The 18,304-nt window shown below is 35.3% G+C and overlaps 1 protein-coding gene and 2 long non-coding RNA genes across 18 annotated transcripts in view; 2 read left to right on the top strand and 1 right to left on the bottom strand.

The window, feature by feature from the left end:
* Positions 1–1,415, top strand: part of LOC147846697 (uncharacterized) — a 2,323-nt gene extending 908 nt beyond the window's left edge. The window contains exon 2 of the long non-coding RNA XR_015476391.1: positions 656–1,415. This is a non-coding gene — a long non-coding RNA (uncharacterized LOC147846697). The remainder of the gene's footprint in view (positions 1–655) is intronic.
* On the bottom strand, positions 837–3,139 carry LOC110439783 (uncharacterized). Its single transcript, NR_200107.1, is given in 2 exon segments — positions 837–1,653; positions 2,818–3,139. It is a non-coding gene; the product is annotated as an uncharacterized LOC110439783 (long non-coding RNA).
* The window catches only part of xpa (xeroderma pigmentosum, complementation group A), a 29,964-nt gene continuing 14,363 nt past the window's right edge, over positions 2,704–18,304 (top strand). Inside the window, exons 1-9 of one of the 16 annotated variants that reach the window (XR_015475581.1) lie at positions 3,190–3,284; positions 3,837–4,021; positions 4,105–4,215; positions 6,074–6,179; positions 6,409–6,574; positions 8,880–8,997; positions 10,789–11,242; positions 11,386–12,490; positions 12,633–13,698. Coding sequence is in view for 4 of the 16 variants with exons in the window: in NM_001442360.1 (NP_001429289.1) it covers positions 3,844–4,021; positions 4,105–4,215; positions 6,074–6,179; positions 6,409–6,574; positions 8,880–8,997; positions 10,789–10,943 (834 nt within the window). In the remaining 12 variants the exon portion in view is untranslated. 16 annotated transcript variants of the gene reach the window in all.

An 18,304-nucleotide genomic window follows, 5' to 3' on the forward strand; every position in this document is an offset into this window, starting at 1 on the left:
TGCCAACTGACCTAGCCTGGGCTCGACACGGCGACCTTCTTGCTGTGAGGCGATCGTGCTACCCACTGCACCACTGTGAATCCCCCATTGTGATATTAAACAAACATATTAGGGGAAACATGTTTTGTGAACACTCACGCTGTCTGCTGGTGCTCTACATTTGCCAGTTTCAAACTGATAAATAAATTTGGCGCAAACATGCATTCACAATGGTATGGTCCATTACAGGAGTGTTCAAATGTATATTTAAATTATATATTATTTTAATTATGAATATTTAAGACACAGAACAAACTATTTCATAACTCTTAAAGGGCAGACCCCCATACATCTTGTTATGATGTCCTTCAGGGAGGAATCAAGTGTAAATTATGGGGGTTTGACCCCCCAAACCCCCCTGTAATTCACACCCTGGTGCTAACCACTTAGCCACCGTGCCGCCCAGGCTACTTTAATTTAACTTAAAATGTTTTAGTTGAGGCGACGCAGGGGTGCAGTAGGTAGTGCTGTTGCCTCACAGCAAGAAGGTCGCTGGTTCGAGCCTCGGCTGGGTCAGTTGGCGTTTCTGTGTGGAGTTTGCATGTTCTCCCTGCGTTCGCGTGGGTTTTCTCCGGGTGCTCCGGTTTCCCCCACAGTCCGAAGACAAGTGGTACAGGTGAATTGGTAAGGCTGAATTGTCCGTAGTGTATATGTGTGAATGAGTGTGTGTGGATGTTTCCCAGCGATGGGTTGTGGCTGGAAGGGTATCCGCTGTGTAAAAACATGCTGGATAAGTTGCCGGTTCATTCCGCTGTGGCGGCCCCGGATTAATAAAGGGACTAAGCCGACAAGAAAATGAAAGAATTAATGTTTTAGTTGAAAACAAAACATATAAAAATGGTTTAAAACACTTTTTTTTACATCAAATAATCACATTTTATTAATGTTTCTTCAGATTTCCTCAGACGAAGGAGTCACTCGTTGAAAGGCCCTGCTCTTGAAGGAGAACAGTTTGGACAGAGAGCCCTGAATGCCTCTCTTCACTCTCGGCCTGACGTCTATGAGAGCTGAATTAGGAAATGTATCAGCGCTCGCATTCTGGTCTCCACTGCATTTCTCATCTGTTTCCTTCCGGTCAGAATGCAGGTACATCTCACTGATGTTTTTGCAGGTAGATGGAGATGCAGCACAGCTCTCCATCAGATCTTTCTTGACAGAAAACTCGGCATTTGATCCGGCTAGGCTTTCATTCGAGTAACTCTTTAGTGCCTCAGGGTGCATGACCGTGTAGTTAATGATGGCTGCAGATAGGACAGCGGTGACGTAGCCCACAACCAGATTGTTTTCATGCCTTTTCATTGTCTTCACGTTGACCTTATGTGCCAGGATGCCAAGAGCTTCATTTCTGATCTGTAAAACAGTGTCTTCTGTAAAACTGCCTGCGGTGCAGACATCCACATTAATCCCTGCCAGGCTTGCCAGTGCCTTTATTAGACTGGAAACAAGTGTTTCAGAAAGATCAGTGTCCAAAATGTCGAGTTTTTCCAGCAGTCCTTCAACAACACTCTCCAGCAGATGAAATGGCAATGTTAAAGTGTGAGAGGCCTCTGGGATTTCTCCTTCTTCTCTTCCTGATTGGCTGGTGCTTTCAAAGCAAGCTTCATCGGGTGCATCCTTAAAAAAATAGTAAAGTAAAATATAAAATGCAGATAACTTCATTAGTAGTCCTCCTGTGAAATTCTCATCTCGATTATCATATTTTAAAAAAATATTTCCTTTAGTTTGGCTGTATTGAAAACTATTTATTAAAATAAAATGGAAAAACACTAATGAGGTGAATATTATTAGCCCACTTAAGATCTTTTTGGCTTCAAAAAAAAAAAAAACTCTGTTGTCCAATGACTTGCCCAATTACCCAAGTTAAGCCTTTAAAATGCACTTTAAGTTGAACACTACACTGCAAAAAATATACATGATTAATTACTCATGACAGCATATGATTTAATTCATTGTAACTTATTTAACTAGGTTAACCATGTTTTAACTTAATTTCATAAGTTAAACAAGCTGTTTTAAGTCAGTTTAATATGAGTTCAACTGACTCATATAGGGTTATATTGATACAGTTTAAAAATCTGTTTTTACAGTGTAGTATCTTGCAAAATAACAAATCAAGTAATATACTCTCATCATGGCTAAGAAAAAGATAGATATTTGAAATTAAACTATTATGTTTAAAATGTGTTGAAACCTTCAATTTTAAACATGAGTTTAAATTATAAATTTTAAATATCTGAAGAATAATTAAAATTCCACAGATGGGATAACATAAATTGTAATAATTTAATATTTTCATGAACTGAATATTGAATATATATTCTTTATTCCCCTGAATTTATTGCGGTTGCAAACTTGATGCAGGGTTTTAAAATAAATATGAATATTTTAAACGAAATAAAACAAATTCAATTAAACTATATATATATATATATATATATATATATATATATATATATATATATATATATATATATATATATATATATATAGAAGAACGTACTTGTATTGTTTTCTTGATTTTTTCTATTAAGTTAAAATGATAAAGTTAAAGCTAAAATGAATCGGAATAACAAACAGGATGCCAGATTTTAAAATAAAATAGGCCATTTTTCTTGTAGCTATAAGAAATAAAAAGAAAGAAAGAAATTTTCTATATATACAACTATTCGACCCGTTTTTATCAAAACAGTGATTATACAGCAGGAAGCTGTACATCAAATAGGTACAGTTTTCTTTATTTAACGTATACAATTCTTTATTTAGCGCATAAAATCTTACCTCAGTAGTAGTAGGTGAAATATGCTTTGTTTTATTCTCTACAGTCGTTACAAATATTATTAAATTGCCAGATTTGTTGACAAAAATTTTCTGACGATTGTCCTCCATCTTTCTTACACACATTGATCGTTATTTGCGTCAGAATTTGAATCACAACACACGTCCATATTCATGCAAATATCTGTACATTCTACGCTTATGGTTTGCATACAAAATAAAAATACGGCTACTAAGTTCTTTATACGTGAATTTATGTTTATACATGACATGAGGGTATATGAGCGAGAGCAAAGCCATGGAACCATTGAAAATGCCACAAGATGGCGATGCTGGTTCTGTGGTGCGAAATATCCAAAGAAGAAGAGAAGAACCACAACATTGCTATTGAACACAAAACAGAACCGAAACGCTGGACTGATATTATTAACATTTTCATTTAAGTTCTCGTTTGACTTAACGCTGATCTGGTAAGTCAAATCTTCATGAACACCTCGCTAGTAAGAAGTCTCAAACTCTTGCTTTAGTGTTAAGGTATATGTTGTAGTAACCAAGATTTCCAAGTATCCTGTATAAATAATATTGTGAAAACGGCACATTTCTAAAATATTACATTTTACTTGAGATATCTGTAATATTTTATGTATTTATGCATATTAAAATGCTTTTATACAACTATAGTTAATGTAGCAAAACCACGGTGTGTTTTGGATTTGAACATGGTTTAACAACAAAAAAACCATGTGTTTTTTTCTTTTTCCTATTGTTTGTTTTACAGTAACTATGGTTAATTTGCATAGAGTATTTTTGCTCACCAAATAAGTATTAAATTGATGACCAACTACATTTAATTTCACACTTGACTGTATGTAAATTGTTAAAAGTGATGTTGTTTATGTGTAGATATTCACATTCAATAAGATATGTATTTACTTATTCATTTTGTTATTCCTTTGTCTTCTTGTGTTTGAATGAACTTCTGCCTGATTATTATTGTGAGTGTAAACTGTTGTTGATTATAGGCTGATCATGGAGATGCCAGAGGCCAGTCATTGTCAACACACATCGCCAGACTCTGCAAACTCTTCAAATGAGTCCAGCATGTCTTTAACACCACACATGCTGGCCAAAATTGAGCGAAACCGCCAACGGGCACTGATGCTCAGACAAGCCAGACTTGCCAGCAGAACGTCCTCCGCTGTAGAAGGTCTGACTTTTGTTTAAAACCTGCACAAGACATGTACAAATTTAATTTAATTAAAACTGTGTAATGAATGTAATATGTTTCAGTAGCTACTCACGCTAAAGTGGCAAAAACTATAGACTCTGGTGCTGGGTTTTTTATTGAAGAGGAGACAACAGAGGACGAGCAGCAGGAGAAGAGAGTCGTTCAACAACCAGGTTTTTGAAACTACTATACTTGCTTTATTTTATTGCACAAACAGAATAGCAGTAAGTTACTTTAGAAAGAGAAGCATTACAATATTGAGTTACTCCTTCAAAAAAGTAACTAGTTGTGTTACTTGGTTACTTTTTATGGAAAGTAATGCGTTACATTACTTTTGAGTTACTTTTGCTTTACTTTTCCTTATCTGGCTGAGGTTTGATCTCTTTCAGTACTCGCAGGTGTTTTTTCACCTTTTTTTAAAGAGAAGCTCTGCATTTAACAACCACCAATATAACATACAGCTTCATTTTCCTTTAAAAAAATGTAGGATAATATTATATTTTGAGAACTTTCCGAGCCCCATGCTGTATAAACAGATTAACGACAGCATGTAAAGTAAAGGGTTTGCTACTGTTGTATGTTTTGTGTTATTAGTTAAGTAAATTCACGGCTCGTTGAGATTAAAGATTGCAATAAAGCCTGAGAGTACTAACATTAAACTAGAAAAGTAAAGTTCGCAGACAGACTTTGTTTGCTTGAGAAAGCCAAGTCTGAAAGTTTGAAGTAGTTTCAATAACTGAAGTAGTTTTTAAGAAGTTTGAAACCGTTGACATAAATAAGTACATATAGGTTAGCATGTTTCTAGTATGGATTGGCATGTCTCTTGCTAGGGGGTACATAGGGGTTCGGAGTGGTTGCTAGTGGTTGTTCTGAATGGTTGCTAGGGTGTTCTGAGTGCTTGCTAAGGTATTGCTAGGGTGCTCTCAGTGGTTGCTAAGGCATTACTAGGGTGTTTTGAGTGCTAGGGGCTTGCTAAGGTGTTCTGAGTAGTTGCTAACATTAGCATGGTTCTAATAAGAATTAGCATGTTGCTAGTATGTTTCTATCATAAATTAGCATGTTCTTAGCATGAATTTAGCATAAATTTGTATGTTTTAAGCATAGATTACTATGTTTGTTAGTATGATTTGTATGTTTCTAGTGTGGATTGGTATGTCATTAGTATGTTTTTAGTATGGATTAGTATATTGTTTGTATGGATTAGTATGATTTAGCCTGAATTGATAGGTTGCTAGTATGTCCATTGTAAAGTCAATGGCAATTTTTTGTTTTAATTATGGAAGTCTATGGGACAGTTGCTAGGGTGCTGTAAGTGGTTGCTAGGGTGTGGCTAGTAAGTTGAAAGGTCCTTAGAGATTAGCAGATTGATAGTCTGAGTTTAATGAGCCCACACTTCTGTATGACAGTCTGGCGCAAAGCTATGAGGTCACAAAGTTTGGTGCAATGTTAAGTTAATGGGACTTTTCTGAATTTCCGGGTCAGTTTTTGGAAAACTGTAAGTCAGATCAGTTGGAAAAGATATAGCAACTTAATTCAGTATAGTTTTGAGTTAGTTTGGTGGTTGTAGTATGAACGGTCTAGCAGGAGATGCGTTCTTAACATAGTCTAAGAAGAAGAAGATGGAAGAAGAATATGTTTATGTAGTATACAGTAACAGTATGTTAGCTTCCTTATAATGAATAAGCCTTTTTCATTTTGACATTTCAAGCAAACATTACTATTTGCCAAACCATTCTATTGAGTCGAACAGGTGTGAAGTAAAACCTGTATGTAATTTAATACTGAGTAAATTGTCCTTTTCAAATGCATTTACAAGTATTTGACTAAATACTTTTGAAAACATTTATAGTTATAGTTTTATATATTCCATATATATATATATATATATATATATATATATATATATATATATATATATATATATATATATATATATATATATATATATATATATAATATTCTATATAGTTTACTCTTGTAATTAGTTTGCAAACCTGGTGACATCTTTGCATTGTCACGTGTGTGTTTTAGCCCCAGTGATGGAGCCTGATTATCTGATGTGCGAAGAGTGTCAAAAGCCATTTATGGATTCTTATCTGAGCAACAGTTTTGATCTGTCTGTGTGTGATAAATGCAGGTATGTCATATTCACTCTGTGTGTGGTCATAGTGGGTTAGAAATGTACTGTGTAACCGAGACTAGTAGTTACTGCCAGGTGCTGTTGTTAAACACCAGTTGTTTTTGTCTTAGTATTTCAGTTATGGTCTGATATTGTGTTTCCTGTGCACCTGCCGTTCGAAAAACCTTCAAAACAAGCACTATATTGTATATGAGAAATTCATTTATAGATGCATATGTTTGCATAGAGACAATGAAGTAAAGCACAAGCTAATATCTCGCACGGAAGCGAAAAAGAATTACCTCCTGAAGGACTGTGATCTGGATAAGAGGGAGCCACCGCTGCGATTCATCCTGAGGAAAAATCCTCACAATCCACGCTGGGGAGACATGAAACTCTACTTAAAGACACAGGTAGGGTCAGCACATCCTCTGGACAGAGATTTGACATTAACCTGATCTCATCCAACCCAAATATTAAACTCAAATCATGTCTTAAAATTAAGCTGGTACATAATTATTACATTTTTAACACAATTTTTTTCTGTACAACTAGCTGCAATAATTATATGGCTGAAAAAATTATGGTATATTTTAAAACATTTTCTCAAAAACAGGTACTGTCCGGATGCCATATCTGTTTTATTAGCTCTTACATGCACTACCTGACAAAAGTCTTGTTGCCTATCTCAGTTTTAATAATAATAATAATAATAATATTATTATTATTAGTTTTGGGAGCAACAGATAATAACTTCACTTCTAGTTGATCATTTGATATCAGTGGCTTATATGAAAGGCAAAGGCCTCTAGATTACACTATTATACCAAAAGAAAATATGATCATGCCTTGATTTTTAATGATTTAATCAGGACAGTAAGGTCTGACTCATGGTGCAGTGAAAAAAGGATTAATATTGTGTACGACTCCCATGAGCTTGGATGACTGCATCCATACATCTCTGCAAGACTCAAATAACTTCTTAATAAAGTCATCTGGAACGGCAAAGAAAGCGTTCTTGCAGGACTCCTACAGCTCATCAAGATTCTTTGGATTCATCTTCGATTCCTCCTCCTCCATTTTTTCCCGGACATGCTAAATAATGTTCATGTCTGGTGACTGGGCTGGCCAATCTTGGAGCACCTTGACCTTCTTTGCTTTCAGGAACATTGATGTGGAGGCTGAAGTATGAGGAGGAGCGCTATCCTGCTGAAGAATTTGCCCTCTCCTGTGGTTTGTAATGTAATGGGCAGCACAATCGTCTTGATAGCTCAGGCTGTTGTTGTTGCCATCCACTCTGCAGATCTCTCACACACCCCCATACTGAATGTAATCCCAAACCATGATTTTTTCCTTCACCACACTTGACTAATTTCTCTGAGAATCTTGGGTTTATGCAGGTTCCAACAGACCTTCTGCTGTATTTGTGATGATTGGGATGCAGTTCAGCAGATGATTCATCAGAAAAATTCTACCTTCTTCCATTTTTCCAACCGATCAACTAGATGTCAAGTTAATATTTGTTGCTCTTACAACTGGGACTGACAAGACTTGTCAGCTAGTGTACAGTAAGTGTCAATATGAGTTGAACCAGAAGGAGAGAAATGACACTTCATAAAATGCAATAATTGATTATTATTTATATTATAATTATTTATATTATAATTATTATAATAATACAATTATTAAAAAATATAAGAACTGAAACGTCTTTTTTTTTGCCATAACTATAGTTTTAAACAACCCTTTTTAATTATGACACCACCCCCAAATCTGAAATGTCTCTAAAAATATCCCTCCCATGGCATAAATGTCTGGATTTTATGTACGGTAATTGAGTGAATGTCAAACAAATTAGCATTTAACAAAAATAATTTAACCAATTAGTATTGATTTAATATTCTAATTCTATGTTTAATGACTATTTTATTCTTAATGATATTATTTTTCCCTTTTTTTTTTTTTTGCTTTATTAGGTTCATACTAGGTAAGACAGAAAATAACACTGTAAATAAAATATACATAATATTGATAAGGTAAAATATCAATAAAAAAATAAAATAAAAATATACATAAGATAACGAAAAAATTAATCATTATAAAAAAAAACAATAGAATAAATAAATTTTACTAAGAAAAAAACTATTAAGATATACGTGTCTCCTTAAAAAATTAGAAAGGGGCAACACATCAGTTTTTAAGAATATCAAGTTGATATATAAAAATTGCACTTAATAATATATTGATGCATTCAAACGGTAATACTTTTTTTCTGTTTTTATTTTATTACTAAAACAGTCAAATATTATTAAAAGTTTTTTAGGTTGTGTATTTGTATAAAGATTTTAACATGTAATGCATTTATGATGGACGTTTTAGCATTATTACTCCAACCTTCAATGCCACATGATCCTTCAGAAATCTTTCTGATTGGCTAATTTCTGGCTAATATCATTTCAATTTAAGGGTTGTTATTACAAATCTGTGGAGACTGTATTTTCATTACAAATTAATAATTCTATGAGCAAGAGTTTAATAATGATAACTGCTGTATTTATGAAGCAGCATTAACATAGTCAATATAATCAAATTAAATGAATTAAACAATAGTTAAAGTTGAACTGTTAAATTAATTAACTATTTATTTAATTTGATTTGATGATTTTTGTTTGTGCATGCATATGCAATAACAGCTCTTTTTTCTTACCAAATGTTAAGGTGGAGAAACGCTCTGTGGAGGTCTGGGGCAGTGATGAGGCTCTGGAAGAGGCCAAGGAGACTAGAGAGGAGAACAAAGAGGTGCAGAAGCAGAAACGCTTTAATAAAAAAGTCAAAGGTATGACGTGCAATCACTCTTGAGCACTTATTTTTGTATAGTTATAATTAAAGGCACAATATGTAATTTTCACCAATAGAGGGCGCATATTCACTACAAACAAAAGCGTAGATTGACATCCAACATCCAGCATCTTCTTTACATCCAACGAGACTCCTGAAAAAAATCACGTTCATGGATGAGCTAAAATATTCAAAACTTATCATCATGGCAGTAAGAAGCAAAGTAATTGCTTATTCACACCCAATGCGTCTTTTGGTCTTTTTGAGTGGTATGGTACGGGTCTGTACGGGTCACCTTTATCAGGCTTACGTTTCCACTGCCAAAAGGGAACTAATGGTAACTCGAACAGAAAGTTTCAGTCAACGTCATTCTCGCTCGAGGAAATGTCAAAGTAAAGATGTATCACATATCAAATGAGAAAAACTTCTCACAAATCAGATTCTTTATACATATAAATGCTTGTGTACAAATGTTCATTACTAACCTTTCTATTGAAAAATAGCCTTCTGTAACATCTGCAATTATATAAAATAAATAAATGCAACATATATGAACACATTCAGACCATCACAGTTTCTGATATGTTACTACTTACAGAAAAACAACACACAGCATACATTTAGTCCTTATTTGGGTTCAAAAACAACACGCATCATATAGCCCACAGTCAGTGCAAACCTCTCATCTGTATCTTTAACCTTTATCAGCACATATAACCTCCTGTTAGAAAGTCATTTTATCATTTTGAGTTCATAATAGTCCAAAAGGTGATGATAATAGTTAAACATGGCAGTTTGTCTTTTAGGCTGCTGAAAGAATTATTTGCTTCTTTGTTTTTCCGGCTTCTCCTTTGTTTTTTTTCAAGCTTCGCTCTCACTTACATCTGTATCTGAAAGGAAGTCAGAAGCACTTCAATAATCACACGCACGTTATTATCATCAGCTCAATAAGTTTGTTATTTCAAATATAGACACGCAGTGAGGGCACGCAAGATCTCTGAAGAAGGTGAAACCGCTCGCGCTTTTAGACGGCCTCGTAAAACAACATTAGGACACTGCAGATTTAGCTCTTTTTGGCTATGTGGTTGTTCATCAAGATGACGGCAATGTTTGTTTGAGCTCAGGTCGACCATGGCTTGTTATTACAGTGTTATGTCTCGGCTGTGTATTTAAAAATTCTTTTGTTTTCATTCTCCTGGCTTGTGTATGCGCAAGTGATGCTTCTCTGTGAACCAATAGCGTGCAGCTGCACATCTAGCTCTGCCTTTTGGAAAGGGTACCCAAAAACTGGTATGGTACGGTTTGCTTTTTGGTACCTTTTGACAGTGGAAATGGCCATAAAAGCATAACGAACCATACCATACCACTCAGTGGAAATAGGCCATTTACTTATAAAATCACTAGAAAAGTAGTGCATTGGAAAGGCTGATGCAGCACAAAAGCAGCGGAGCATTTATTATGCCACAGTTCACTGCTTCTGCTTCTTGTGATCACGTGGGTTAAAACCTTACCGGTGGACTATTTATTATAATAAAACCATGTTAAGGTTCTGTTATAATGCTGCTCTGTATATTATAATAAAACACACAACATATTAAAGCATGTTTAGTGTTTCCCTGTTTTCTATAAAACCAACAAAAACAGAAAACGAGGGTCCGATTTTTAACACTTTCATAAGCAGTAATCAATTGAAAATGACTGTTTTTGTGTTTGTATTGATTATAGACTAAATGAACTAATTGAGAATGACTAGAGTTGCTCACAGTGTTGATTTGTCCATGTCTTTCAGAGCTGAGGCGGACGGTGAGGAGCAGTATGTTTAAGAAAGACACCAGCATTCATCAGCACGACTACGGCCCTGACGAGCTGCTGGATGAAGAGGAAGATCTCTACAAGAAAGTGTGTCAAACCTGTGGACACCAACTCACTTTTGAGAAAATGTGATTGTGCCTTCCAGCTCATAAAGATATGGCTACTGCACAGGGAACAAGCAGGGTCCAGGTACAGGTCAACGGAGACAAGTAATCTGACTCTCACCACATTCTAGTGGCAGTCCAGGTATCTGAAGCTTCCAAAAAAAACAGTGGTGCTGTTTTGTTTGTTTATATCTTGAGTATGGCAAGCCGTTTAACATTTAATCTATGAAACATATTTATTACTATATTAGTGCCCTTTCCCACTAGCACTTACTATCTACTAGCACTTATACTTTACATCAGTGTTTCCCAACCCTGTTCCTTGAGGCACACCAACAGTACATTGGACGTCTCCCTTATCTGACCCATTTATTACAGGTTGTGGAGTCTTTTCTAATGTTCTGATGAGTTGATGCAGGTGTGTTTGATTAGGGAGAGGTAGAAAATCTGTACTGTTGGTGTGCCTTCAGGAACAGGGTTGGGAAACGCTTTTTTAGATTAATAATTTAAAAGACTGTTTAGTATTCTTTAGGTACTTGTGCTCTTATTTGTTAGACCGATCAAATAGACACTTGGTTGTTTATTACACAATTGTTTCTGTTTATTAGATTTTAGTGCTTAATTTAATAATGACAAGGTATTATTTTGTTTTCACTAGTAACAACCAAGCAAACATATTGTGTTTAATAGACGTCTAATAGGCATCTAAAGTTAGACAGCTTGGCTAAACTTGGGCTCTCAGTGAAAATCTAATAGACATCTAAGAATAGCCCAAAACTAGACTAGTCGTCAAATCGACAGACTCGTAACGAGATTTAGTTGAATTGGCCTATTCTGAGACTTCTATTAGATTTTCTCTAAGAGCCCAAATTCAGCCTTGTTTTTGTTCGAGACGACTATGTGTAGACATCTATTAGACGTCTTTTAAAAACTGGGAATCTTTACCTTTTGCCCTTGTCTTCAATAAGGATCTGCCATTGAGATAATATTAACTGTTAAGTTTTGACTTGTGTGTATTCTTTTTGTCACAAGTTCATGTTTTTTTAAATACTAGTAGTTTTTATTTTATTTACTAGTACCTGTTATTAGATACCTGTACTTGTATCACATTATATACTATAATAGTACTTGTATATGTATGATTATCTATTTAGTAATAAATGCTAATTCTTATATGTAAGTATACGTAGTTCTTATTCATTGGACACTAGTACCTATTGTTATTATTATTAATATTAGATACTCATATGCTTTATAATTATTGCAAGTAACATTTCGTATTTTATTAATCACAACAGTTTTTTTATCTCGTCGTATGTTACGACTAGTCAAAAAGGGGAACTCAATTAAAATAATTTCTTAAAAATAATTACTAGTATCTGCTAAATAGGCAAGAGTATCTAATAAATACAGTAATAAATACATAAAACAATCTAAAAACAAAATAAGTACTAGTACCTAATGAATTACTAGTAATTCATAAGCTATGCCATAGTCAAAAGTCTAAACATACCAGTCAAAACTGAATAGTTGATATCTCAATGACAGATTACCATAGATCAGTGTTTCTCAACCGTGTTCCTGGAGGACCACCAGCTCTGCACATTTTCCATGTCTCCTCAACCAAACACAGCTGATTCAGATCATCGGCTCATTAGCAGAGATTGAAAGACCTGTAATGGGTGTGACAGACAAAGGAGACATCAAAAACATGCAGTGCTGGTGGTCCTCCTGGAATATGGTTTGAAACACTGCTATAGAAGACAATGGCAAGCATAAAAATAACATGATGAATGAAATAAGCACTAGTATTTAATAATAAGAACCAGTGTCTAATGAATAAGTTCTAGTATCTAATTAAAAAAATATAGTATCTAATAAATTAGTAGGACCAGGCAGTATGTAATAAATGAATACCACTAGCTAATGAGTATGTGCAGTATCTAATAAATTAATCCCACTAGCTTATGCGTAAGTGCTAGTATCTAATAAGTAAGTGCTAGTATCTAATAAATGTGTACCAGTATCTAATAAATGAACACCAGTAAGTAATGCTAGTAGCTATCTTATATAGTCACTAGTACCTGAGGAATAAATCGCACTAAAAACATTTGAGTACTAAAACTGAATGGAAAATGGGCACTAGTAGCATGAAAAGAGATGCTAGTGTGATTTATAGATTAAATGTTAATGCTTTGTGAAGTTTAGAAACGTTTACATCAGTGAAGGTAAGAGTTTGAAGCGCTAGATTGGATCACAAGATGGCGCTGTTGAGCTGAATTTCAGAACTACAGTCAAAGTAATTATCGAATGACATACAAGAGGATTCATTATTATTTCAAGGGGAGCACTCACACTGTTAGCATATTTTAAATATGTGAACAAACTGTAAATGAGGTGTATTAAATGGTACATTCCATGTGTATTTTAATATTCGCTACGTGACTACCAAAAGTCTGCCTTGTCAGTTTAATCATGACTCAAACGAACCAAACTGGTCTAAAGCTGAACTGGTAACATGAACTGGTCTCTTCCTCGTCTACCTCGTAAAATCCCAGTGGGTGTTTGTACGGCGAGGGATATTGACGATTCCATACGCAGACTGAGAGATTCTCTTACAGTGTTGTGTTTCAGTCTGTCTGTCTGACCACCGAATGTATCACACCTCCATATTTACCATACACACAAAATCACTCGTTTATTTACATCACGTTTGGCTATATATGTTACACTGTATTAGAAATGATGAATTTAGTAAATAAATGGTTTATAATAAATAAAAACCTCGTCTTAGAAAGTGTTTTCCATTATTAGCTTTTACTATGTCATGTTTTAAGACCACAAACCTGCTTATTATTATTCTTCAGGGACACACACACCATTCTCTGTTTCCTCGTGTCGTGTCTGGTGTGTGTGAGTAAGAGAGTGAATGTGTGAATGTTCGTCCTTTTGTCATGGTGTCCTGTGAGGCAGAATTACACATGCCTTGCATTGCTGTCATTTATTTGTGTTCGGCCTGTATCTTTTACGTCTCTGAACCCTTCAGGCCACTGCAGAATCAGACCAAAAAAAGGGCACCTCCAGTAAAGATACAATAATAACATAGGCCTAAGGAATTACAGTAACTTTTGAAATAGTAAATTAATCGAATAAAAACATGAATAAATTAATATATTTTGATTCAATTATTATTGTGCAAACAGATATAGAAAAAAACATAGAATATATGTTAAAATATTGATATAGAAAAAAAAACAGGTTCAAATAAAAACTGTTATCATTTACTTACTTTAGGCTACTCGTTCCAAACCTTTATTAGTTTCTTTCTTAAGTAGATATTATTTAGATATATATTATATATTCATTCATTTTCCTTTGGCTTAATCTCTATTTCAGAGTTCAATCCAGCACTGAAAAACACCCATGCACACTCATTCACCCAAACACACACACTTTGACCAATTATAATTTATCCAATTCGCCTATAGCGCATGTCTTTGGACTTGTTATGGAAACCGGAGCACCCGGAGGAAACCCACAAATACAGGCAGAACATGCAAACTCCACACAGAAATACCAACTTGGGACACGAACCAGCGACCTTCTTGCTGTGAGGCGGCAGTGCTAACCGCTGAGCCACCATATCATATATTAGTTATAACATTTAATATAAAAAATATCAGAAACTGGAATGTATTGATGCATTGATGTATTATTATTATTATTATTTTTTTAATTAAATTTTTTATTTGATTTATTATGGAGGTCAATAGCTAGGTTTCTGACATTCTTTGAAAAATCTGCTTTTGTGTTCAATAGAAGAAAGGAACTCATAAAGGTTTGGATTTACTTGAGGGTGACTTAATTATTGGTCAACTTTCCCTTTAAGTAATGGAACCTTGTTGTAAAGTGTTAGCAAATTATTTAATAAAAATAAAGTAACATTATACTGTATATTTGATCAAATATATGCTATAATATTGTAAACAAAAGTAATAGTAGGACGGCATGGTGGCTCAGTGGGTAGCGCTGACGCCTCACAGCAAGAAGGCTGCTGGTTAGAGTCCCGGCTGGGTCAGTTGCCATTTCTGTATGGAGTTTGAATGTTCTCCCCATGTTCATGTGGGTTTTCCACAAGTCCAAAGACATGCGCTCCAGGTGAATTGGGTAAGCTAAATTGACTGTAGTGTATGTCCTGGTCCTCCAGGTTGGGGGTTGAGCGCTGCGCTAATTAATGACCGCTTAATTAGATGTTAAGAAACACCAACATGGTGTGGCTGAAATATCACCTGCGATTATAGATGGATCTAGGTGTAAGAGGAAGTAATTATACTTTTTTAAAATATATATTTTTTTATTTTCTTTGGCAAAGCTGATTTTCCTAGCGATTGACTTCCATAGTAAAATAATAATTATAATAATAATAATAATAAGTCAATGGTTTCTAGTTTCTGACGATTTTTAATATAAAATATTATATCTAATATATAATATGGCGAGGGCATCACGGTGGTGCAGTGGGTAGCACAATCACCTCACAGCAAGAAGGTTGCTGGTTCGAGCCTCGGCTGGGTCAATTTGCATTTCTGTGTGGAATTTGCATGTTCTCCTCGTGTTCATGTGGGTTTCCTCCGGGTTTTCCCCACAGTCCAAAGACATGTGATGCAGGTAAATTTAATAAGCTAAATTGTCCATAGGGAATGTGTATGGATGTTTCACAGTAATGGGTTGCAACTGGAAGGGCATCAGCTGCGTAAAATGTGCTGGATAAGTTGGCGGTTTATTTTGCTGTGGTAACCCCAGATTAATAAAAGAACTAAGCCGAAAAGAAAATAAATGATTTTAATATGGCTGCACAGTGGCTCAGTGGTTAGCTTGGCTGGGACAAATTCAGTGTCACATGATCCCTTTTTATATATATTCTATCTATTATATATTTGAATATATTCATTTAGTGTTTCATTACTTCATAAACTTTCCTTTACACATTTTAAAAACTAAAAAAAGGAATATTTGACTTGTTATATAGGAGTTTTGTAGTTCTGTTGAGCTTAAATGAAGATATATTGAAGAGTGTTGGAAACATGTAACCATTGACTTAAATAGTAGGAAAAACATTTACTATGAATGTCAATGGTTACAGTTTCTAACATTCTTCAGTATATCCTCTTGCAAAACTCCAACAGGTTTAGAACAAGGACAGATTTTTCATTTATTGATGAACTATACTCCTTTAACATTAGCAAATGATTTGAAATATATTCTTGTAACTCGTCTTCCTACCAATTTAAAGCATCTTACTGACGCCAAACATGTTGAACAGCAATGTGTGTGTGCATGTGTGCCAAGCTTGGATTGGTTTTCCTTTAGCTTGTTTTTTTGGTACCATAATTCACAAGCCACATGTTCTCCGCTTGTGTCCATAAATCTTCCCCTGATTGATTCTAACGGCCCGCTTATTAATTTCGTAGTTTCTCTCCAGACTCGCTATGGACAAAGTATGAGCGCAAGATTGTTCGACAGTCCGTGTCACAAAAGGGTAATGAATTCATTCCTCAAGCGCCTTTAGAGGGGCATTTTTATTTCTGTTCTCATGCCTGTTGCGTTCTTATGACCTAATTGTGAAGTCTTAGCATAGCGGCTCTGAAATCTAAACCCCTCCACGCTTTTATCATCATTCACATTGACTGCGCACAGGGACATGAGATGAGCTGGACACCGAAAACTGTCCACCTGCAATTACTGTAATAATAGATCTAAAGTGCTTTTTGTTGATGGTTACAGCTGAAAACATATAACATTAATATTAGCCGGATCATGAGCTACAGAGCTACAGGCTGCTTTTGATAGATAGAAAACTGTATAGATTTAGCCTAGTGTCCGTGCTGATGTCCCATCACCTCCGCTGACCCCTGGGGTCAACGTAAGGCCGAAAGATCAGCAAAGCACAGAGAAGGACATACCCCACTAATGCCTGCGCTTTGATTAATGGCACCCATGATTTGCCACCTGCCGTTTTATATGGCCCTCTGTAAGTAACTGATCTCGAAGTGCTTGCATGCGTGGCGTCCGCATTTTAAATAGCTGCCTAAATTTATCAGCTTTGTGGAGGTCGTTAAAAATTCAGACACCGGCAAGTTTGACTCGCGTTCTGGTGTGAAAACAACCACTGTGAGCCATATCCAGCTGTCATGGTGCGCCGTATATTTTACCCTTTCGGACATGTGATGCTTGTACATGAGAGGTGTGGTATCACCAAGTAGGACATGTTCCTGGATCAACATCTAACAACATTCCAATCAGAGTGAAGGGATAAGTTTTACCTTTTATGTTAAATTTAGGCTTAAGATCACATGATTTTGGCACAATTTCGGCATGATTTCCTTGATAGGGTGTTGTGGGGATTCATAATCGACAAATGGGCATTGTGACAAAAGAGTCAATCGTTTCTTTTCGTGCAACGTGGCATAGCTCACGATAACTGATACCATGCCTGCAATGTCTCACGACACCACCGCCGAAAGTCCAGCAGGTTTACTTTTTTCTTGTTCTTCACGACGAGTTCCGTCATGTGGGTGACACTGCACAATAGGAGCACATAATTTCTCGGTTATCTCAGCGGATGCTTGCCTTAATGCGTTGGTCAAGTAATCAAAAACTAGGCTGCATATTTACTTATGGATATGATCAATCATTAGTTATGCAAACTTGAACTGTTTTTCTAAAATACTAATATGTTTTAAGCTGTTTTATTTCACAGACTGGCACAAATATGCAGATATCTACATTCTCACAACAAGTGCCTGATTCTCTCATTCCTCCAACAGAGTTTGTTCTTCAGTAATCTGGGCACATGTTCGGTGCTGCGAGTACATTGCAAAAGGATTTCCTGCTTATTTAAATGTGTCATTAATAGTGATAACAGTATAATATTGGCTTCTGAAACTAACTTTATTTAGGTTAGATTATTATTTTATTTATCAAATCCACAAAATCACATGGCAACTCGTGTTTTGGCGCTGAAGCATATAGCAAACTTGTTTTGAAGCACATCACCTCAAAGGTCATTCGTTATTCTTTTTTATCTAGTAGTTACAGTGCATTAGGAAAGTGTTTATAGTGCTTCACTTTTTCCTCATTTTTTAATGTTCCAGCCTTATTCCAAAATGAAATAAATTCATTTATTTTCTCAGAGTTTTGCACACATTGTAATAATGACAATGTGGTAAAAGATTTTTTTTTAAATTTATTAAAAATAAAAACCCTGAAAAATCACATGTACATCAGTATTCACAGCCTTTGCTGTGAAGCTCTAAATTGAGCTCAGGTACATTCTGTTTCCACTGATAATTGTTGAAATGTTTCAGCGGCTTAATTGGAGTTTACCTG

The sequence above is a fragment of the Danio rerio genome, chromosome 1, assembly GCF_052040795.2.
Source record: "Danio rerio strain M-AB ecotype USA chromosome 1, GRCz13ab, whole genome shotgun sequence".
In the NCBI taxonomy this organism is placed as follows: Eukaryota; Metazoa; Chordata; class Actinopteri; order Cypriniformes; family Danionidae; genus Danio; species Danio rerio.